General features: G+C 37.6%; 2 protein-coding genes across 2 annotated transcripts in view; one reads left to right on the top strand and one right to left on the bottom strand.

Annotated features, from left to right (window-relative positions):
- Positions 1-776: 776 nt before the first annotated feature.
- LOC112053275 (uncharacterized) lies at positions 777-6,111 on the bottom strand. The gene is made up of 4 exons (XM_024092658.2): positions 5,973-6,111; positions 3,640-3,830; positions 2,802-2,982; positions 777-1,445 (listed from the first exon to the last, which is right to left on the bottom strand). The coding sequence occupies exons 1-4, from the start codon at positions 6,010-6,012 to the stop codon at positions 1,261-1,263; spliced, it is 597 nt and encodes a 198-aa protein (XP_023948426.2). The 5' UTR covers positions 6,013-6,111; the 3' UTR covers positions 777-1,260.
- A 15,760-nt stretch (positions 6,112-21,871) lies between these two features.
- LOC128199936 (uncharacterized) overlaps positions 21,872-23,989 on the top strand; it is a 28,486-nt gene continuing 26,368 nt past the window's right edge. Inside the window, exons 1-3 of the mRNA XM_052891597.1 lie at positions 21,872-22,362; positions 22,453-22,556; positions 23,417-23,825. Coding sequence (XP_052747557.1) covers positions 22,260-22,362; positions 22,453-22,556; positions 23,417-23,825 — 616 coding nt within the window. The 5' untranslated portion in view covers positions 21,872-22,259. The remainder of the gene's footprint in view (positions 22,363-22,452; positions 22,557-23,416; positions 23,826-23,989) is intronic.

Genomic DNA, 23,989 nt, shown 5'->3' with positions numbered 1-23,989 from the left:
TTCGTGGATAGTGTTGTTGTTTACATGTTTATTAACCCCTTTGCATGGTAATTTAAGCCTTACTAACCTCTAATATGTAAATGTTTTCTGTCCCAAATAAATAAAAAAAAAAAAAAAAAAAAAAAAAAAAAATAAAATCTCCACAAGATCAAGTAGTAAATCGGGAATATTTCAAAATAATACCAATGCCGAATGATAACGATAATGGTAGCGATACATACCTGCCTACCAGCGTTACCAGATGTCCCGATTTTTAAATCAAAATTAAATGTCCCGCGCGGGACAGGCTCAGTCCCGCTTGTAGGGAATAACTCGACCGTCTTTACGATCTAGACAATGACATGACGATCGACAATGCTTCCCAGGCAACACTAACACAAGCTACACAGCGTCTTCACCGGCGAAGACGAGGTCTATCGTCACCCGGACGTGGGTTTTCTTGGGGGCGTCCTGACTGATTCACTCAGGTCACGGTTATCCCCTCTCGAATGGCCCTCCGAGTCGAGGTCGAGTCTCATAGGATTATATTTGACCCTTAGAGTGTCGTTCCGTCCTCTATCTTTATTTCAGCCTTCGAGTCTCATCAGGATGCTTCTGCGCTCGCCCAAACCCCCCCGGTGTCGTCATAGTGGTCCCGCATGGAGCCAAACGGCATTTACTCAACATGAAAAAAAAACTCGACCGTGCATACAGAGTACTGAGAAAGCAAGGGCGGGAGGCACACTCACTTCTCAGACTATTGTTTGAAACGCCATATTTTTCTAATAAATAAAAGATTTTGATTACAATATTTCATCATAATTTTATTAAAATAAATACATAAAATACAATTTACAATGGATATCTATTGTCACTTAGCTAAACGTAATTTGAACTCAAATAAACAGTTAATATTCAATATTACTTCTGATTATATACAATTTTTACGATGTCCCGCTTTCGATGAAAGAATCCCGCTTTTTTCAGTCAAAAAGTTCCTAAATCCCGACGCTGCTACCTACCCCACTACGATATAGATTGTAAACCTTACTTACCTCAATTAAAAAGCTTAGTTGATAAATAATAACAGTCGACGAAATAATTACTTCGGAAAGCAGCTACCCGCATACCAAGTTCTTAAATCACCGAAGAATGCAGTATAAATGAAACTTTGATGTGTGTTGGTTCGTATTTACAAGATAATAAAATCCGTGTAGGTAAGATATGTCCAGTATTGTATATATTTAAAGTTAAAAATATATAATTGCAAATGAACCAGCTTCATTCCTCTGGCCAGTAAGTCTCAATCATCTTCTTGAGGCGTTCGTCCGTCTCTTTGCCTTTGGGCTGGTCCTTGCCCATGATGAAGACGAACTTCTCGTGACAGTCCATTATACCCAGGTACTCGCCCTCGATGAGCTTCAGTCGCATAGGGTACCGATGGAAGGCCGCGAAGTCAAATTTCACTGTGAATAATAATATAATATTAATGATCTTAAACTTATTTCGTGGTTGTTCATTATGAATATTATTTAAACGGGTACATACCACGATAAAACGACGAGATTTTTATTGTCGATATTTCGACCCAGTTGCATGGATCGTGGTCACGACGAGACTGAAGTTGCGAGATGCTAAGTAAAATCAGCTGTTAGGGGCAGAATCGATATACCCTCTTTCTTGTTCTTTTTCTATTTTCAACAACCTCGCGTTTTTGACTGTTTAGGCAAACCACACTCACGACATTGCTTTTGTTATTATGCGTTTCGCGGCGCTCTCGAATTTTAATATCGACATTAAAAATCTCGTCGTTTTATCGTGGTATGTACCCGTTTAATTATTATTCATAATAATATAATAGTTTAAAAAACTAAAAAACACGCTTTTAGCACGCACTAATTTTCTTATTCCTGACAGCAACCCTTTAATGTCCATATCATGGGGGTGGATTTCAAACCAGTCAGTACAGGCCAGTCCAATCTTGGGGAGGCCTCCATATTGCATTTGTAATGACATTTCTTAGCTAGTCATGTGTTGTCATCAGAGCGTGTGCAAAATTTCATCCTAATCGAAGACCGTGAAGTGCGTAATATTAGGATTCCAAGATTTTCTTACATACATAGTCAATTACCCGTGATAGTCAAGTGGATATGACCTCTGCCTCCGGTTCCGGAGGGTGTGGGTTCGAATCTGGTCCGGGGCATGCAACTCCAGCTTTCGAGTAGTGTGCCATTTAAAAATTAAAATATAACGTGTCTCAAACGGTGAAGGAAAACATCGTGAGGAAACCTGCATAGGTACTAGAGAATTTTCTTAATTCTCTGGTGTGTTTGAAGTCTGCCAATCCGCATTGGGCCAGCGTGGTGGACTATGGCCTAACCCCTCTCATTCTGAGAGTAGACTCGAGATCAGCAGTGAGCCGAATATGGGTTGATGACGATATTCAGTTACAAGTGAAGCTAATAAAATTTAGTCGTTTAACACAACTAAATTTTATTAGCTAAAGAGTTAGTTTTTCAACCGATTTTTATTAAGTTCTACATATTTTGGGGAATGTTTAATAATCACTGTCAGTGTTACTGATGAAAACCTGGAAAGGGATTTATGGTCAGATCCTGGAATTTTATAGTTTTATTGTTAAATTTTCGTGAAACATTTTGGGTAGCTTAGTAGTTTTGGAGATAAGGGGAATTCTAAATTTTGGTCTATTTTCTATTTGGTCGAATAAGGTGATTAAAATTTAAAGTTGGAAAGCCCTAGTAGGGTGCCGTTTTTTTTTATTTAGAATGTAAGAGGGACCCTAAAAAATATTGTTCAGTCACCTGAATATATAGGCAATTGCAGCGTTCTGTAAGATCCGTTATCTTCGAGCCTCTCCAGATAGTAGGACCTCGTTTTATTAGACTCCTCGGTTTTACAAGGGATCGTCATTTTCAAGGTCAGCGTCTCCCAATCGAGGTTCTCTACAAACTTTCCAACATCTTTTTGTAATCTATTCCTTTCCTAAAACGAATTAATATTTAAAACACCGGACAAGTGCGAGTTGAACTCGTGTGACGAGGGTTCCGAACGTATTTAATCTATCATGTTTTTGAAAACTGACCTAATTAATAATTATATAATTTTCTTCGTTTCTACTTGGCTTATTTGTTTTGTTAAATATTTATCTAAACCTTAAATTATTATAATAGTATAGTAGTATTTAACAAAACTTAACATTAGTTTTGATGAATAGGTTTATTATATGCAAGTTTGTACAATATTAAATAATTTACCAAGTACCTAAGTTAAAAAAATTAGAGTTTTAAAGTTTTCCAGAAATTTCCGAGTAGAAAGCTAACTTCTGTATTTTTTTCAAAATTTTAGGTTTGGTTGTTCCGGAGAAAAGGTGAGGAATGGTCTATTTTCGGGAATTTAAAACTATTTATTTTAAAATTATTAAAAAAATATATTTACAATCCTCCTGCCAAGATCGTTTTTTATTTGTTTAAATAACTTAAAAGGATTTTTTTTTCAATTCCAAAAAAAAATCATCATCCCCTCTCCTATAAGGCCCTCCTTATAGAAGAGGGGATGGAGAATAGATGGGTGGATGAGAGAGGCCTTTTTAAGCCTGGCTAAGTCGTGGGCTGATAATGATGACTAAAGTTTATTATTTACCTTTACATCTATAGGCATAAACTCCACACAGTGCGGGTCGCCGGATCCTTTAGTTTTCTCAGTCCTGAAATGCAGGAGGTGCCATGCACCGACTGCGTCGGTGTCATTGAACTCGACTCCTTCAGAAAACGTCTGGCAGTTTGGACCGGACGGTTTGTCGGGTGACTTGGTTATTACACCCGAGTGGAATGCTGTAAATTAAAGTAAATTAGCTCCTATAACTTGACATCTATGTTATTAACAAGTATTACTATACTACAGCCTTTCTTGATGAGTACTGTTTGCCAACAAAGAAATTATATATGAAGGTAGAAAACGCATGTCATTTCATAACTTATTTATTTTAAATTGTGTAACGTTTGTTTATAAAATGTTATAATAAATATATTAACCACATCTATTTGTTCTAAGTTTATTAATCAAATTTATTTTCATTAATTGAAGAACAAGTTAATTATAATTATTATTAGGTGTGAAATGACAAGTGATTTCTACCCTCATTTTTAATTTGATTGTCGGTAAACAGTACTCATCAAGAAAGGCTGTAGTATAAGTACTAATTTTCTTTTTGGAATCAGCTATATTAACCCACAACATTGGTTACGTTTATTTTGGGGCTATGTCGTCGTTGCCGGAGAATAAAATTGTAATTGCAAAATGCAATTTTTTCAGGAAAAATAAAAAACCGAAGTTGACCTTTGTCAACAATAGTAAAAATTCGGTTTTCGGGTTCGGTTGGATTCCGGACCGATGGAAAATGGTAATGGGCATTACAATATGAAATTGAAAATACAATGATATTTTTTTCGGTAACATTTCATTTTTTAATCTATGGCTTTATTATTATATCTAGGCTTTTGCCAGTTAAGCTTAACAAAATCTATAAAAATAAGCTTTCATTCGAGCTTTCTCACTTTTATCTCGAGGATATTAATACCTACTTGAGATCATTTCACAATCAGTGGCGTAGCGTGCCCTAGAAAAGCCCTGTATCAAAATTATTTGCGGGGCCCAATAGACGAACGGCAAATCTCCAGGGGCGGATTATCCGTAAGGCAAACTAGGCACGTGCCTAGGGGCGTGTAGTTACAAGCGGCGCGCAAGCTCAGAATTTTTAAATACATAAAGAAAATAACATATCAATTATTAAGAACTAAATGCTGATCTATAATCTAAATCAGTTGATATATTTATAACACACCATCACCTGTCAACACACATTAAGGCTTATTTCCCAGAGCAGAGAAGAATCATGAATTTGAATGTTCGTTCTGTTGTCCTTCTTGATTTATACACAGTTATAATGTCATATTTCATTCGCGCATTAGCGTAAGTACAAAGGCCCTGGTCTACTTAAGTCTAGGGTTTGATGATACAACGTCATCGTAATTGCAAAAACAACTAGTTAAAATTTATAGTATTATGATGGCCATTTACGGCCGATACAGGGGCGCTTAGGGCGCTCTGGACCTTTAATCCGCCACTGGAAATCTCTATTATTTATTCACACTACCCCAACTTATTCAACACAATGTATTGCTTTTTTTACTTTTGTCATTTCTGTTTTTTTTTCGGGAAGCACCACTAGATCAGGTGATATTGTAGATTAATTTTACAAATTTTTGCTTTTAGAAGTCTGCTGCATGGTTCTGTAGTACGTAAGGGGCCCTTGTAGTCCGGGGCCCCGTATCATTGATACGGCAGATACGGCGGTAGCTACGCCCCTGTTCACAATGAACTCACATCCAGTTTCTGATCCGAACTACCAAATAGTAAAATTCGCTTTTTGCGTGCGTGTCTCCGGCCACGTATGGTTTGAGCACCTCAATTTAATGATGGAAGTGAGTAGCCTTACCTTCTAGGCAATGGTATCCTTTCCATTAGCTATGATTACATTCAACGGTAAGCTTACCAAGCAAAAAATGATTTAATGGCATGACAATGACAATTTAAAGGATATATTGGATTTTCATTAACATATTTAATACGAGGTTTTTTGTTATGTGCAATCAAAACTGTGGAGGATTTTGTGGAGTTAAATATGCATACATTTATTAGGAAGTAAAGAAGAAAATAAGTAGTTAACTTATACCTACTTAACATTATGCATATCCTAAGAAAGTAATCATAATATATATAACAATAATATCGTCAACAAGAATTGGCAGGCCTTAACTATGTCTAAAAATTCTTAACAAAAACTGTTTGAGTTAACTGATAGAGAGGCATTTCATTTGTCGTTTATATTGATAATATTATGTATACAAATAATAATAAAATATTACTTGAAATTTTTGAATACAATTTGAATTTTAAAATATTATTATTCTTACCAATAGCCAGAAGAACTAAGACGGGCGACACGTTAAACATGTTGAGACTTTGTAGACGTCTTGAGATGTAATGAATTGACTCACTTGATTAAAATTGTGTCCAAAGGATAACTGTATTAACCGACCACCTTGGAGCTGTGATGTTGTTATTGGAGACTGGAGTTGGTATATTATAAAAAGGAAGGTATGTTTGTTTTAAACGATATCCATGTTCATTATAAGTGACATGGACTTATTTTGGAAGGAGGAGAGAGGGGGCGATTTCCGCACGGATGCCAAAAAGTTCATCTAGAATAAAAGCTTTATCTACCTACTTTTAGCTTAGCTATTGATGATATTTCAGTGTGAAATACTTACAAAATTGGTTCTACTAAGGTTTGGTTCTAGTGACGATACAAGTCTAATGTAACTACTTGTCAACTTGCTCGGCTTTAGTCCTCAGGTTTGACGGTGTTCCCTTTAGCTTGTTTCTGTCAACTATTAATATCTGTATTGTCTCTTCTTTTTGGTCGTTGTCTTCACTGTGTGATGGACACCATTGCAGCATGTTATTGTCCTTGTTCTTTCATGCAGATTTCATGGACACACAGTAACAGTAGCGCTGGATTACCCCTTGCCTTCAGCACCAATCCTTTCTGGGATCCATATATCCAAGGTTACTGCAGCCTTTTCTACCCGGTTGCTCAAAGTGGGGTAATAATGTTTGTATCGCTATTGGTCGTTCACCAGAGCCTCGTCTGTCGTCTGGCAGGGGGCACCGCGTGCTTGTACGCCCTTTACCTTCTGTACCTTTTATAACCTATTATTCTACCCAGGTAGATGTCTATGAACCGTGATCTACGCTTTTACTTTCAGTAGTATAGTAGTAGTTTAGACGTCTCCATATATCTTCGTCAATCATTGCATGTGCGTCGGAGCAGACGCCGAGCGCACTGTAAACTGAATAATCTGCGACGTCCTGTCCATTTTCCTTTTAAAATCCACGGAATAATGACACATACCTACTTGTCGCCAAATAACTGATTAACATAGCGATATGTTTGTTAAAAAAGGATTTATCAGTAAATGCTACTTGCTTATATCCGCGATAGATCAAGAAAGGATCGATTAAAAAGAGTAGTAGGAGAAGTCCGGGGAAGCCCACCCGTACTAAATTTTAAATCGTAATCGTAAATAAATACACACACGTGTAATTTTAACACAATGAAACATCGATTCTATGGATGCAGTTTTTATGAACTCGTTTGATCATGATCATATATTTTTGAAAGAGGGACTAGCGAGGCAGATCCTATAGAAGGTAATTGGTCGATGTATACGTCAGCTGTACTGCTATAAGTTTTAAGTATATCAGTGACACGTAACCACGTAAGCATGAAGTTTTACCCTAAACGCTTATTCGCACGTATATTACTTAAGAATATAGTTTTAACAAAATAACATACAAGAATCACTCGACACCTCAATCTACGCCTCAGGTTGAAGAAGGTACGGCAGCGCGTAGAACATATTTACCTCGTTCTTCTAGGCATTTTTCGGTGGAATTTACCCTTATATAACAGTACTGAAGCTGATGGAGTCGCTTTAATAGCCGTTACTTGCGATCTACTACAAATAAGTGAACATAACACATCTTATTCGAGCTCAGCAGTGTGACATTGAAAAATATATAAATATGAGATGGTTGGAGTGTGTGAAAGAGGTAAGTGTGTATAAAGAGTAGATGATAAATTGACGAATGATAGAAGCGAATGGAAGAAATGGATATATTTTGTTGACACCACATATGATATGGTAAAAAAGATGATGATGATATAAATATACAAAGTGTCCTGTAAATACTTTACAGGGTAATAGCAGACATCAAGGCCTACCAAAATAACGCAATATATGTTAGCCGTTACATTTACGGGACACCCTGTATAAATGTTTTACAGTTTATGGCATACAATGCGGCGCAGGTGTTGAGGTGCTCTGCGACCCGAAACGTATCGTTTTACGTCTTTCGCACGACGCATCCTTCAAGGCTATAAAACAAGCTTTTGTAGAACACCTAGCTACTTTACCTAGGTTATTTTTATATCAGCTTACGAGTATATGATTGACAAATATTTAAATTAGTGTTAGTTTGCGAAAGTTTACAATTAACAACGATCAACAACGATTAACGACATTTGATCTTTAAGATGAATTGAACATTGTTCAAATAAACGTCACCTGAAAATGCTCCGACTGCGATTCTGAGTTGCGTTATCGCTTGGATTTGTCGCTTTTTCGCGGAATAGCAATTATCTATACTTCTATACTAATATTATAAAGCTGAAGAGTTTGTTTGTTTGTTTGTTTGATTGAACGCGCTAATCTCAGGAACCACTGGTCCGATTTGAAAAATTCTTTTAGTGTTAGATAGGCCATTTATCGAGGAAGGCTATAGGCCATATTTTATCCCTGTATTCCTACGGGAACGGTAACCACGCGGGTGAAACCGCGCGGCATCTACTAGTTTAATAATAATTGACAAATAACTAAGTTATTTTGCTCGTATCTATACTTAGCAAAAAGCAAACTACCGTTTCACGAATATAATTGTGCCTATCTCATAGCATTTTGGACGGATTTTGCTTGTAACTGTATAATGTGATAGATGATATCAATGAAGTTTTTATTGGTACGTACATTAAAAGCGATCAGAAAAAAAATGTTATCAAAATTAAGGCGGCATCGCGTTGACTTTTAAAGAAGTTGTGTAAAAAAATTACTTACGCTGTGACAAAAAATAATTTCAAATAACTATATACTTATCTACTTAGGTAATTTTTTAATGAGAGTTACTAGTACAGTTCTCGTGATTCTAAGAGTGTTTAAATATAATCCATGAATGCCAGTGTACTGTATAATACGGTCGGCTTATTATCATTTTGTCCTGGACACAGAATACATATAATATGTAACCTGGGTTCGGTTTTCGGTCGGACTAGGTATGTTTAAATTATATAACATCTAACAGGGATTATCATGAATCAAACTTTATGGCCATAAGCAAATCTACCAACCATCATTACTCAACGAGGGTTGGTAGATATGCTTATTAATAATGTAAAACTCCAAATTTAATTTTTCAAGAAAAAATCTTAAATTTTCAAGTAAAAGTTCGCGCTATAAGTAACTAGGTAGTTTTTGCTTGCTGATTCTTTTAGTAAGTAGGTTGCAGTTTAAAAAAAATAAAACAAGAACACAAAACAAATCGTTACAAATGAAGGTAGAGTGTCAGTTCGTGACCGTGTCTCACGTTACATATTAGGTATAGGCATAAGGCGGGTAGGTATATCGAACCGCAACGATTTTTTCAACATCCTGTGTGGTTAGCAGCCCCTCTTTGTCTTTGTCGTCTTAAGGAGTAAATGTTTTTAATTTTTATTACTTACGAATGAATTTTGAACAAAAATGCGCCTTAACTTAAAGGGCGAGGAGGTTTTTTCTTACGTATCCACGTTAGGACACTTACAAACGTGCGACTCGCATGTTGCGACTATTTTCATACAAATAGGACGTATAAACCGAAAGTTTATCAGAGCGATAGCTTATCATCATCAAAGTTTATTAGACACATTTCATAGCCCATCCCTCGCGCGGTTTCCCATCTCTTCTATCTTTACTAGATCGACAAATAGTCAAATTTCTCGCGGATGAAGCTTCCGAAAGTCAAACTGGGAATATTCTACATACGAAACTAAGATGTTTTTTATTTTCTACCTATTTCCGATTTGACCGTTGAATAAATCTCGAGGAAATTTGACACATAGACTGTATAATGGCGACAGAAACTTTTAATTTTTTTCGTATAGTTAAAAGTGAAAGTGGAATATTGGTCATATTAACATTTAAAATCTGGTCGCTAACTGTGGCCCCATAAAGAGTCCATGCAAGAGGCCTATGTCCAGCAGTGGACGTGCATCGCCCAGTCATTCAGTCCATCGTAAAATATTAAAAAAAATATCTACTCCTATTTAATGCGTTGAAACATCGTCGTCTTGTCGTCCGTGTGTAGGGAACCTAAAGCGAGCTGTTGTGGTTTTGCAACGCACGCGCTTCTCGTATTGATTGTTCAAGATCTTTTATTACAGGGTACAATTTGGTGGCACCTGTCGCCCCTTTCATTTAAAACGTCTTTCCTCAATAAACAATTAACTTAAAGCCCAATGCACAGATTCAATGAAAAAAACAGGGTAATTATTTGTTTGCTTTTGTGTTTTCATGTAAATGATCCTTCGTGTTTATTTGTGCTTATCATGATGAGACCGAAGTCACCTGATGTAAAATAAAAAATTATTTAATGAAATGAAAATGAAAGGATAGGACATCTGCGTGATGTATAATGATAGATAAATCAAAACATATAAATAAAACAGAAGTATATGTTTGTTATTTCAAAATAATTGTTTTTCAAGTGTTTGATTGTGTTCTATATTATCGTGTAAGCTATTTATTACACGATAATAAAACACAATCAAGCTTTATTAAAGTTTTGGTCTGTTTGTCTTTCTTGTTTGTTTGTCCGGGATAATCTCTAGAATGGCTGAAGGCCGAACTAATTTTAATGGGACTTTCACTGGAAGATAGAGAAGATTATAGAGTAATATATAGGCTACTTTTTATCCCGAAAAAATACGTGGTTTCCGCGGGATTTCTGAAAAACTGAATTTCCGTTATTAAATCAATCTATGTAAATGTTTTACCATTCGTGATTACATTTTAACTTAACTTTTTTTCTTAACTCTAAGGTTTAACTATACCAGTGGGACAATTTGTTAAAAACAGCGGATGCAATAATTTATTTTTAATGTTGTTACGTTAAGCATGTGAATTGTGAATAATCTATTTCCAAGTGGTAATATTATAAATTTCACATTTTTTATAATAATAAAAAGCATACCTAATAATAAAAAGCAAGCTTTTGGGAAAGGCTTATTATAGTGTTAATGATTATATTAATGATAAAAAAGCTTGGCGTTAAACTGTAATATACGACTGTGTGCTTAGTTTTGAATAAGTTTGTAAAATGGTGGTAAACAAAAAAAAACCTTGGCAGAGTTTGTTGTGGGCTCTTCTCGGACCAAAGCGCGTTTGGAACCCTCGTAACTTTAGTTTTAAGTTTTCGACTATTATTACCACCATTAAATTAAATTAAATTATGACATAATCTTGACCTTTCAAAAGTGCTTGTAAACTAAGCCTAATTGAAATAAATGAATTTTGACTTTGACTTTGAATAAAATACATAAAACGTATTCACACTTCCATAGAATTCTGCCAAGCGAGTGAAAATAATTCGCTAGTTGATAAAGCTACAAGTCTCCTACAAGTGCGCGAACTGCACCGCAGTTGCTAACACGTACAATAAACAAACCGGGGACGTTTATATTATAGTCTATAGTCTCGGCGCATGTTCCCCAGCGGTGGGCGTCCACGTGAGATACGACTCGACCTAATCTCAGCAGATAACCCACTCGCATAAAACAGAGTGCAACGCCCCCCGCACACTGCTTTTTTCAAATATTTGAGGTATAGGGATAGGTGAAATAAGGACTTTTATTATTTCTTACCCATTTAATATAGCCTCTACCTAATTGTTAGAGTTCCTTCAGTGGCGTAGCGTGCCTTGAAGGGGCCCTGTATCCATTGGCGTATCTAGGATTATTTCCTAGGGTGAGCCCGGCCCCTGACATGCCGCTGAGGAGAGTCGACACTCAATATAGAAATTTCGTTAATAATGTTTGTGGACGCTGGCCTGTAAAAGGGGTCTACTGATTATGTTGATTTTTCTTTGTATATTTTATATTTTGGCGTCCATCATAGAAGTTTTAATCGGCAGGCCAAAATTCTAGGATGGGCACTGGACCATTCTAGGGTGGGCACGGCCCACCAGGCCCCCCGCTATGTACTCCTATGCCTGTTCAATGTTAGTTTGGAGGCCTAAATGTACGGTAAAGATTTCTCACAAAAGAAACAAAAATGCTCGCTTTAAATAAATACGACATTGACTTAATCTATGTAGGATGTTTCCATATTTTTGGGCGCAAGCTTAACCAGGGAAAAAAAGAGATTTTGATTACCTAAGTTCTACTAATTTTTGCTTTCACATGTAAGGGGCACCTGTAGTCCGGGGGCCCCTGAGTTTCTTGTATGCCCCGCCAAGTGTTTATTTATAGCCGACAGCTTATTAATTGGGTAACTACCCAATACTGAGTTCTCCTTCTTACATCGTATTCCTCATTACTAAGAGTCGTGACCCCTAATACAAGTTTGCTTATTGTCGATGTCGCTCCATATGGCTTGGCTTTTAGGGACTTGCAGAACCTCGTGTACCTTTGTGTCGAGAGTGGTTGTATTTGGTCTGACCAACGCATCGGGCTACGTCCTCGATGTCTCTGAACTTCCAGTTTGCCGGTGGTCACAGTTTCTCTAAGTTATCTCCTCCTCTCCTGGCAATGTGGCCGAAGTACTCGAGCATCCTCTGATGACAGATAGTGGACAGTCTCTTCGAGATGTTAAGTTGTTTTAGCACCAATACATTGGTTCTATGTGCTGTCCTCGGAGTACGATACAGATACTGGATACAGGCCGTTAAAAAGGCTGGTAATGATGAAGCAGTAACCGCTTCAAAAAAAGGACATAAAGAGTCCCAAGTCGCTGCTCCTAGCGAATTGGCGGTCATATCATACTTAAAGTGACCCAATATGGTTTTTCCAAGATGTTAGAACTTAGAAGTAGGTATCTACTCGTATTAAGATTGACGGAGCTCGTCCGGGGAAGTTAGTACTACAGTACCAAAGAACAGACATCGTTAAAAGCTGTGTTTCGGTCTGAAGAAAAATATGACTGCTGGTGTAGATGGCACATGAGGCTTAATTCTTACTGGTGCTTGTACTTAGGCATCTACTTTATAAAAAAAACACAATACCTCTCGTGTTGATGGGATTCATTGAGGAACTTTGTAGGATTTCATAGCGTACCCTGCAAACTGTTACTCTGTTTATAGGCGATAGCTTTTCATTTACCGTCAGGCCATCACCTTCTTCCATTAATTATTTATTACTGTTTGTACAGTTGTAGGTACGAAGAGTAAGTGTTAAAGTATAAGAACACCGCAGGTGCAACCGCGTTTCATAATTGCGTCATAGATATTATTTGTAGTCTGACTTAATTCTTATTAATTTAATTTTTTGTTCCACCAGCACCTGCTAGGAAGTTAGCGAAACAATATTTCATAATGTATCATTAGCGCTGGGACGCGTTAGAAGCGCCTAGCTTTTGTTCCGCGAGGCGCAGACGTCCCGGCGTGCTTTTAATTACTCCACCGAATACATTAATGTAATCAAAGCTCAATACATCATACTCGCTATCGCCCCGCCTCGGTTTGATTAATAATTCTAATGAGCGGCGATGCCAAACGAGTTAATTAAGCGTTCCTTTTTTATTCGGTGCCACTGCGACCGGTAAACGCTGCATCAATCACCGCTTTGTGCCCGCCGCCGGATTCTTAATGATTGAAATGACGGCCCTTCAGATACGTGCGCCGCGGAGTTAGGCGCGAGGTACACTTTAACCCTTTGACGCAACTAAGTGTTACCATTGAGACATCTAATTGATCAGTTCTCGCTGGTTCCTTTTGTTTTTACGACACACCGACAAGCGTAATGAACTACATGAGGGCGTGAAGGTGTCATGTATTAGAATCATTTAATGTTTCATGAGAATCATCATCATCATCAGCCGATGGACGTCCACTGAAGGACATAGGCCTCTTGCATGGACTTCAAAGCATAACGGTCTGCAACCCATTTCCTTGTATTTCATGAGAATACTTCTATGAAATTTTAGAAAATTTACAGCTATCTACACAGTATGCGGACGAAGAAGTCGTGTACAATAACGTATTGTTTAATTAGGTAGCTACCTTGTAAAATAAATATTGTAAGATACTTAAAATGTTAATTATCTATTCGGGATCATGACATTATCAATAATTATTTATCTAATTAAGTAATATCTCGTCTATTCTATAGCAGGTAGCTAATGGTTAAACGAACAAGCAGATTGTCTACTGTTAACTGGAAATCTATAACCTTTCCTAGCACCTTCCAGCACGCCAGGAACACAATCTACAATTTGAGCAAGAAGTAATAAAAATAAAAGTAGGAATAAAAGTATAAAAGAGAAAAGTAAAGTAAAAGAGTAAAAGAAAAAAACATAGCCGAACGTAGAACCTCCTCCTTTTTGGAAGTCGGATAATAAAAGAGTAAGCATTAAGAATCTTGTGCACGAACATCCCTAGGATTATATTCTTCAGACCTTATGACAGCAATGAAAGCAGAAATAAATATAAGTGAACTCATATAATATATATATATATATATAGCTAACTTCAAAGCAGAAACGTCAATGTTGACTATTTGTAAAGACTAGATAATACTTCATAGCCAAATGTAATAAATATGGTGATAAATAGGCATAAACATATTAGTGTGAATCCTTGCCATGAATTCACAAATCCAAATAAAGAAGTTTATCATACGTCGGCTAAATTAGAAATATTAGTATAAATGGAAACAGTTTATTCTGTAAAACTAGTGGGAACTCAGCCACGTCAAACATTATCAATCACCAGCCGCGCCGCGGGCGGAATTGCTTTAATTTGATAAAACGCAATTAGCTACCAAAAGAAATCTAATCTCAAGAGGCGGTAAAATTTTTTTGGCAGCTCCATTTTTTGGAATACGTTCCACTTTGACGGCTCATATGATGGAAATTTGAAACAGATTACATAAAACCTTCTTCGTGCGACAGACTGGGGCATATCCATTGAATATATTATTTCTTATTCAATGTTATCTCGAGTTGTCACTCTGAGAACCGCTAAATTGTTTTATTCGCGATTGTAAAATTTAATTAGATCTCGAAAAGCTTTTAGAACGGCCGTAATTAAAGCGTGCAAAATTAATCTGTACATTAGTTACCTAGTATTGTATCGGGTTCTTTAATTAGTGAGATCTATAAAAGGCGCGTTTATTAGTGCAATTCAAAAGGTATGTTTTAGGCGAGTCATTCCAGTGGCAGTATCAAGTGGAACCCAGCGGGGTTCGACGTCTAATTCACCGCGCTACCAACAGGTGGCAGCGGTGCCGCTTTTCAAATCTGACAGTCGCCATTGCCTTTGCGTCAGAGAGCCGCGAATAAAATTAATGATGTTCGCGCCTTAATGACGTTTCACGACGCCGCTCCATTGTGTCCGTAATACAACAATTATTGAGATCATTTATTAAGTTTATTGATCTTTTAAGTTAATCTTTTATTTCGTAATTTAGCTCCGTGCGAGCGCGAACTCATGAAAAAAATATCTCATATGCGGAGGCATTTTTTGGACTATTTTTGTCATTATACGGCGTGATGTGAGCGGGTCTCTGAATGTGGAGGCAATTACTGCCCCGCATGTGGTTTGATTATGTACGAACGGGCCATTCCATCTAGCGGTGCGGCTATAACACGCCGGTAAAAACATTACTATAAGCTTTGTGGATGGTTTTTGAGCTTCCGTTGCTAAATTGACGTTGATATTAAGAGCCATTGTTACAATTTAGACAGGCGATTGCGCGCGGCGGTACTTTTGATCCGATCTACAGATTAAGTCTTAAGATGATGCGTTTCTTTCTCAAACGACGTACGTACTTGCATGTTTATTTACTCATGTCGGTAAGTTAATAAGCAATCGTTGTGGTGTGTAAAGTTTTCATCATAGTTTGATAATTGCATATGGAGTTTGTCATGCAAGCGGTTCACTTAAGTTGGTAGTCTGATAGCACTTTGGCAGTTTGCGGACTCCCAGCACATACTTAATTAGCGAGGACGCCCTTGGCTTCTTTGACGCCGCATAATCTCGGAGCTTCACATCGATAGCAATTACCGACTTCGCCGTACCAGCTTCTCATGCGCTCCTAGTAGCTAATCATTTGAACACCCATAACAAATGATGCAAGGAAAACACGTCCGGCAAAATAATATCTAACAACATAACATTAAGATTATAACAGACGTGATATAATCTCCACAACAAGGATCGATCTCTCAATAATTGCGAAGTATTATAAATTTCAATCGGTTATTCATAGGTATATAGTCGTATCAGATCTGCTTTGTCTTCCACGATCGTCGGAAACCAACGCAATTAGACGCAATCGTGTTGGAATTATTGTAATAACCAAAAAGAATCGACGGTCTAACGATCGTCGATCGTCGATCGCGATTGGCCCGACGATCACCAATGCGCGCGCACGATCTGTGTCGTTAGGCGATCCACAGACGATAAGCTAATTATACTTCAACGGCAATCGTTGATTGCTGTTCTACTATAATCCTCTATTTTTCAGATGTTAAGCTTTGAAAGTCACTTAAACCGTTACCCATTCGAAAAGTTCACGGTTGTTATTATAGCTCGATTCGAGAGGCGTGGCTTCCTCAATCGAAAAATCTTATGATAGATTATAAGTAATAATTGTTTCACCGACCACCGAGGAAACGTGATATGGACATAAAATTGGGGTTTTAATTCAAATAAATACATCAACATAACATGAAAAATATTACCGTGGGGAACTTTGGAATTGTGTTTCGTCTATTGTTTAAATATCAAATAATAATTCATTGCAATAAATTTTCATTATGGGATAGGTAAAGTTATTGGACGAAAGTATGTACAAACAAGAAAGTTTTTAAATGTCCCACTCTGTCACTCAAACATTCGCATCGTATTTAATCTAAATCTATACTTATAATAAATCTGTAGAGAGGTCAATTCTGTACATGAAATATATTTCCAAAATAACTAACTGGGAGTGATTAGCGATCGTACTGATGCCAAAAATGCAGTCAGTAAAATTTTTGTCTTTCTGTCTTCGTTCTTTTGTGTTCGTTATAGAAACAAAAACTACTCGACGGATTTTAACGAAACTTGGTACAATTATTCTTTATACTTCTGGACAGGTTATAGTATACTTTTCATCACGCTACAATCAATTGGAGCAGAACAGTGAAGGGAAATGTTAGGAAAACGGGAGAAGTTACTCCATTTTTATAGCGATATTACTGTAAGGGCTGGATTAAAGAGGTCTAAGGGCGGACGAAGTTTCGTTGATTTCGTTAAACACATGTTAATGTCATGCTCAACCACTAAAAAAATGTAAAAATAATATTTTGCATCATCGGTGATCATATAAGGCTCACCATTTTCTATATAAGGCAGTCAATGTGTCACAAAACACGTGCGTCGAGCCGGACTATTAGATATACCTAGATTATGGCTCTAATGCCATACTAGTAGCTCTAATCGGCAGTTTGGCTCTATATAAGTCACTTAGTATTATTTTTCATAAAAATACTTTAATTTTACTTATTTATATACACCACAAAACAAGGAACAAATATTAAAAAGAAGAAAAACAATACGGCCTTCTTTTTCTTATTGCTTCGTAGCGATCTCATAAAGGCAACCCCAATGATAGAAAAATCCGAAGTTTTGGACAACCTAAAAAATAAGTAAAATTATCCCTTTAAATCTTCAGTTATAGTCAATAGTCCACCATTTCCCGCATAAACGCATGCAATGTGTCACTCGACATCCGCGTCTAGTGCTGGACGATTATCCCTAGATTATGGGTACGCGGTCACGTAGCACCAATCGTCAGTGTGGGTAGATTTTATTCATTTGCTCGTACGTGCCTCCATGTATCCTTCAAAGCCGGTACTTGGTGGGCATTAAACGCGCCATGAGTGCCAACTCTCATTACTACAATGTACATAATAGCTATGTGCTCGTGTAAATTGCTGCTCGATGTTAATACGGCTTGAGTACAATTGAATTTCCTTGAGATGTATATTCTACGTACAATACGTAATTGAGTATAAGTTTCCCTGTAATTGATGTAATATTTTTTATTAAAAATCTGATAATAAAAAGATAGCTGACATACCAAAGCATATACCACCACAATGATTTGCTTACGCCTTCCTTTTACAGCGTAGATTAGCACGGATTTTTTTTAAATTAATGTTAAGCGACTATGAGGACGATAGGCCTGACGAAGTCACGGGCAAGTTCAACAATAAAATAGTCAAAGAAATTTAGTTATCTAAGCTCCTAAAATACAATTTTATGTATTTTGCTACTTACCTGTACTACCAGTTCTGTGACTCCGTAGGAAATTCCAATCAGAACTATCGAGTTTCCATTATGTTTCTTTTCGAGACATTATAATAGGTTTTAAGGGCATTTACTTGTAAGATTCATTAGTTTTAGCACTGTATTTACTATATGTTCGGTTCAATCAAACTGTTAATAATAATCAGAGGTTATCGAAATCGATTCAGAATTTTCCTGAGACCTGAGACCTACTAGGAATAGGAGGTCTCAGGAATAAGTGGTCTAAGCAAATTTGGCTATTGTACTGCGTATGTTATTCTACAATTGAGATAACATCATCATCATCATCATTATCATCATCATATCATCCGTTGGACGTCCACTGCAGAACATAGGCCTTTTGGGACTTCCAAACACCACGGTCCTGAGTCGCCTGCATCCAGCGACTCCTTGATGTCGTCAGTCATCAAGTGATGGGGTCAATCCCGCGCTGCGCTTTCTAGTGCGGGGTCGCCATTCCAGCATCTTGGGACCACTTGGTACGGCCATCGGCTTTTCAAACTCCGTGTGCGTGTGCTCAGCCCATTTTGACTTTAGCTTCGCGACTCGTTTAGCTTTTGTTCTTCTGCGGATCATTTCTGATGTGATCATGCATGAGACACAACGAGCATAGCTCAATAGATGTTCTATTATCTATACTAATAATATAAAACTGAAAAGTTTGTTTGTTTGAACGCGCTATTCTCAGGAACTACTGGTCCGATTTGAAAACTTATGTCAACGTTAGATAGCCCATTTATCGAGGAAGGCTATAGGTATAGGCTATACAATATCCCCGTGTTCCTACGAAAACGAGAACCACGCGGATGAAACCGCGCAGCCTCAGCTAGTACACGATTACACAATAACTAACAAACCACATAAAACTATTGGATAAAAGCAGGCGTTACTTTGCAGAAGTTCATCATGAATATATAATAATTTATTTAGTTTGCCATTATCCGCGAAAAGCCGACGAATCCAACGTCACCCAGGTCACCTAGAGTATTTCGTCGGACCTGGGTGACGTTGTCGCGTGGGTTCGTCGGCTTTTCGCAGATAATAGCAAAATAAATATTTTATTATATATTCACATAAAACTAGTCATATCATCTGCCTGTTCCCTCAAGCAAAAACACGATTTTTTTTTAAAAGTATCACCTAACTACATTGTAGTCTTGACAAAAGTTTACTTAGGAAGTCATTATAAGCATATTCAAATAATTGCTTGCATTATTGCGGTTGACTCCAAATTGTGGAGAATTGGTCCGGAACAGTCGCGCCAAATGTCACATGCGCGCAGCTTGAGGCTATATGCTTTCTGAAGGCAATTAAATTCGTTGAACTAGCAGATGTCTGCTATTTTGCATACATTTAAAATAATAAATTTAAAATTCAATACAACTAATAACAGACACAACTCATCTAGGTAGAAAGTTCTCAGCAATACGAAATAATCAAGTCCAAACACAAGGTAGTTACTGTAAACTGTTAAGGAGTTCCCTTAATTGTCCTTGGTCTTCATCACCAAACCCTTAAGTGACAGTAACAATAATACAAATTAATCAATTCTCATTAATACAAATTAATCAAGCCCAAACACAAGGTAACTGCTGTAAATCGCCGAGGAGTTCCTTCGTCTGTTTTATGGCTCCATCATCAGATCGATTTTAAACCTTCATGAAATTGTAGTGCTTAAAAGTACTAAATGGAAAAGTTTACGAACACACTAGACACCCATATAATTTTCAAAAGTTCCCCTCAATTTCTCCAGGATTCCATCATCAGATCTTGACATGATGGCAATGGGACCAAATGGGGACTATACCGTTTCAAACAAAAAAAAGATTTTTTGAAATCGGTCCAGGCGTCTTTGAGTAATCGGTGTACATACATAAAAAAAAAAAATACCGACCGAATTGAGAACCTCCTCCTTTTTGAAGTCGGTTAAAAACCGAATAGGATCAATCTGGAAGTATGTATATTGTATAATCTGTCAAACAAAAAATAATTTTGAAACTTGGTTAATAAACGACCAAGTTATGAAGCAACAAACATTAAAAAAAAACATACGCGTCGCATGGGAACCTCCTCCTTTTTTGAAGTCAGTTAAAAAGACAAATATGTAGGTAACACACAGACTTTCGTGTTTAGTCTCTAACATTAAAACTGTTTCAAACCATTTGGCAGAACAGTTCACGTTAACCACATATTATTTTCGTATTATTCAACAATAAAACATAATTGTTTGCGGTTTTCTCCACCCTTAAATGGCAAGCACGGGGCGCACAGTTAAATGAACATTGATGCACTTCGTAATTCTAGAAACAGTTATTAGAGGAATGTCCTTTAGAGGTTCTGCATGCTTATCTATACTAATATTATAAAGCTGAAGAGTTTGTTTGTCTGATTGAACGCGCTAATCTCAGGAACTACTAGTCCGATTTGAAAAATTCTTTCAGTATTAAATAGCCCATTTATCGAGAAAGGTTATAAGCTATATATTATCCCCGTATTCCCACGGGAACGGGAACCACGTGGGTGAAACCGCGCGGTGTCAGCTAGTTCACTATATTTGACGTATGATAGTTGACATATACAAAATTGAGATTCTATGTAAAAATGTCCTCCGGTGCTTACTAGTGGATATCATACAATACGTAAATGTGTCAATGTCAATTGATTTCATGTTTATTTTAATAGGTTGATAATAAAGAAAGAAAAATAGTAAATCGGCCAGCTGATAATAAATAAGTTTTAGCAGACTCAGAAGTGGATTACAAAAATAAGGGAACCAATATCGAACAAAGGTTATGATTTACAAGGACAACTTAATTAACAAACCAAACTGTAGCCAAAATAAGACCCTAGAATGGCAGAGAATGACCTTGAGTGAAGTCACGCACTTGTAAACGTTGTGTGCAGGGTTAAAGACGTCTTTGATAGTCGACCAACACTCCCCTTTTCCACTCAAGTCACTCTCCCCGCCTATCCCAAGTAACCCATAAAGAATTACACAACAAGTAATGTGGACGGCTCGAGCGCCACGAGCACACTGAAGCCATCATCATGTCTTCTTCTCACAGATCCGTATGAGTCTGGGGGTATGCACGATCGAGGCATTGCCTCCGTCGTGCGGTATTCTATAGCACGCCATTACTATGGCTCGGTCGTTGGATGTGCCCCCGGGGGCGTTTATGGTACTCCTTTTCATATATTCTTCGTCTTCTTTCTCTCTTGGGTTTTAGTGAAGTAGCCTGCGTGGCAACCTCAAATGGGTGACTCTGCCTAGAGTAAGTCTCTGGGGTACGTCTTTAGGTCTGGTAGGCGAGCGTGGTACGGCGCAATGTCCCTTATGTGGGGGAGCGTATCTGCTCTGGCGACACTGAAGCCGACCGCACGACGAGCGCCTTATATCGCAAGTTGTTCCCCAACTGAACGGTACCTCTCTCACGAGGTCCTGGGTTTGGGCTGAGCTAGATCAAAATTACAAAAATGTAGCCAGCCACTAAACTAAAAAGCAACCAATAACCTTGTATGTACTACCTCCTTTTTTAAGTCGGTTAATAGTAGTACAAATTTAAATAAACGCACTATCATGATCAATTAACTCGACTTACATTTAAAGTGTAATATAGTAAAATTAATTATAATTGCGGGTTGTGTGTCATAGCCGCGTACTGACTGAGCGAGCAGCCTCGCGAGGCAGCCGCGCGAGGCAAATCCTCGGTCGGTCAAGACGCGCCTCGGCCGAGGCAAACGCACGCGCTGCCTCGCCCGAGCGTGCCGCGACCCGAGCCAAACGTTGTCGGTTTTTGTCCATGCTCAAAGGCGCCTCAGTACGTTTGCCGCGCGCACTCAAGACGGTCGTGTTTTGCCTCGCTTGTTCGACGAATACGGAATAGAGAACATAAGTATAATTATATTATCATGAATAGAGAACAGTGTCTCAAATTAATTTATATGGAGAATATAAACTACTTTGGGATGCGCAATGTCCTAATTATACCAACAGAGGACTAAGAGAAGATGCGTGGAATAACATAAATCGTGAAATGAACATTCCAATAATGGATTTAAAAAAAAAGATGGAGTCTTTGCTAGGATCCTATAGGAGGGAAAGGTCACGTGAAAAGAAAAGCCGTATCACAGGATCAGGTATGTTTATGTTTATTATTATGTTTTCGTACAGTCATTACATATTTATAGTCAGTCGTACAAATTTAATTAATTTATTATTTATTACAGGTCGTGGTGACATATATAAATCAAATTGGTACGCCTATGAAGCTTTCAGCTTCCTGGGCGATAGAAACCATCCAGGAAATACTCAAGATACTTTACCTGAAGACGTGAGTATTTACTGATAATTATTCTGCCAAGCAATTGCTCCATTTGTAATAAAATGTCTCCCTAAATGTGAACGTATTTCTTTTAAATCTGTTGGCCCTCGCCGTGGCATAGCTCGAATAGGTAGCATTGATGACATTTCTGTATCCTGCCGCCATCGCCCGGGTATTATTGTTCCTTCAGCTTCGACATCAAATGATCCCGGGGCAGTAAACCTTTGAGAGGCCTCTTGATCCCTTCGCAAGTAGTTATATAAGTATATAGTAGTTAACACGACTTTTGTAGCTTTTTCTGGTTCCAATAGTATGGGCTTCCTCAATACTCTGAACACAGAACTTAAAATGCCAAAAGCATTTTCCACAACTCTCCTTGCTCTGGACAGTCGGTAATTAAAGATCCTTTCCATTGAACCTCGATTTGGAGTACCTTCATAAGGTTTCATTGTGTACTCATCCAATGCAAATGCTTTATCGGCCAAAATAAAATACGGCACTGCAGTTTCATAAGGTATTTGTAAGATTTCTGGCGGAGGAATATTAAGTTCCCTTCTTTCAAGTTTTTTATATAAATTGGTATTTTTAAACACACCGCCATCTGATATACGACCTTTGCTACCAACATCTACATACAGGAATTTATAATTGGCGTCAACTAAAGCAAATAGGACTATACTGGGAAACAATTTGTAACAATCGAAATCATTGCCACTATTTATAGGCGATTGTAATATAACATGTTTCCCATCCATTGCTGCAATAGCATGCGGAAAATTCCATTTTGTCTCAAATTCTCTTGCTATAGTAAGCCACTCTTCTTCGGATGATGGTATCTGTAATTAAAATTATGATTTTTCACCCTACAGAATGCATGTCACAGTGAAATTCAAAATGATGGAAGTCAAAGTAAAACTCGAAATGATGGCAGTGAAAATGAAACTCAAAATAGTGGCAGTCAAAGTGAAACTCAAAATCAAGTCGGTAATGAAAATACAGTTAAAGAAACCAGAAATGAATATACGAGAGCAAAGAAGAGAACTAAAAGAACTGAGCCAAATGATTTAACTGATAATGCTATATCAGAAGCCTTAACACTATTACAACAGTGTGCAAGTGATAGTGCTGCTTCGGAAAAACATGACTCCTACGATGTTTATGGGCAATATGTCGCAAATGAGTTGCGAAAATATGACGCTTTTACTTTAGCACATGTAAAGCATGCTATAAATAAAATTTTTTTCGAAGCGGACATGGGAGCATACCCATCATACACTGGTTATTATACTCAATCATACAGTGGGCTAAACAGTTCCAATAATACGTCTTGTCTTTCTTCCTCACCGATGCCTCCTCAATCACCGATGCCTCCTCAATCACAGATGCCTCCTACCTCACCGATGCCTCCTACCTCACCGATGCCTCCTACCCCACCGATCCCT

Source organism: Bicyclus anynana, chromosome 4 (assembly GCF_947172395.1).
Source record: "Bicyclus anynana chromosome 4, ilBicAnyn1.1, whole genome shotgun sequence".
Taxonomy (NCBI): domain Eukaryota; kingdom Metazoa; phylum Arthropoda; class Insecta; order Lepidoptera; family Nymphalidae; genus Bicyclus; species Bicyclus anynana.
Note: the sequence above shows the minus strand (reverse complement) of the source record. Positions and strands in the feature narration are given on the sequence as shown.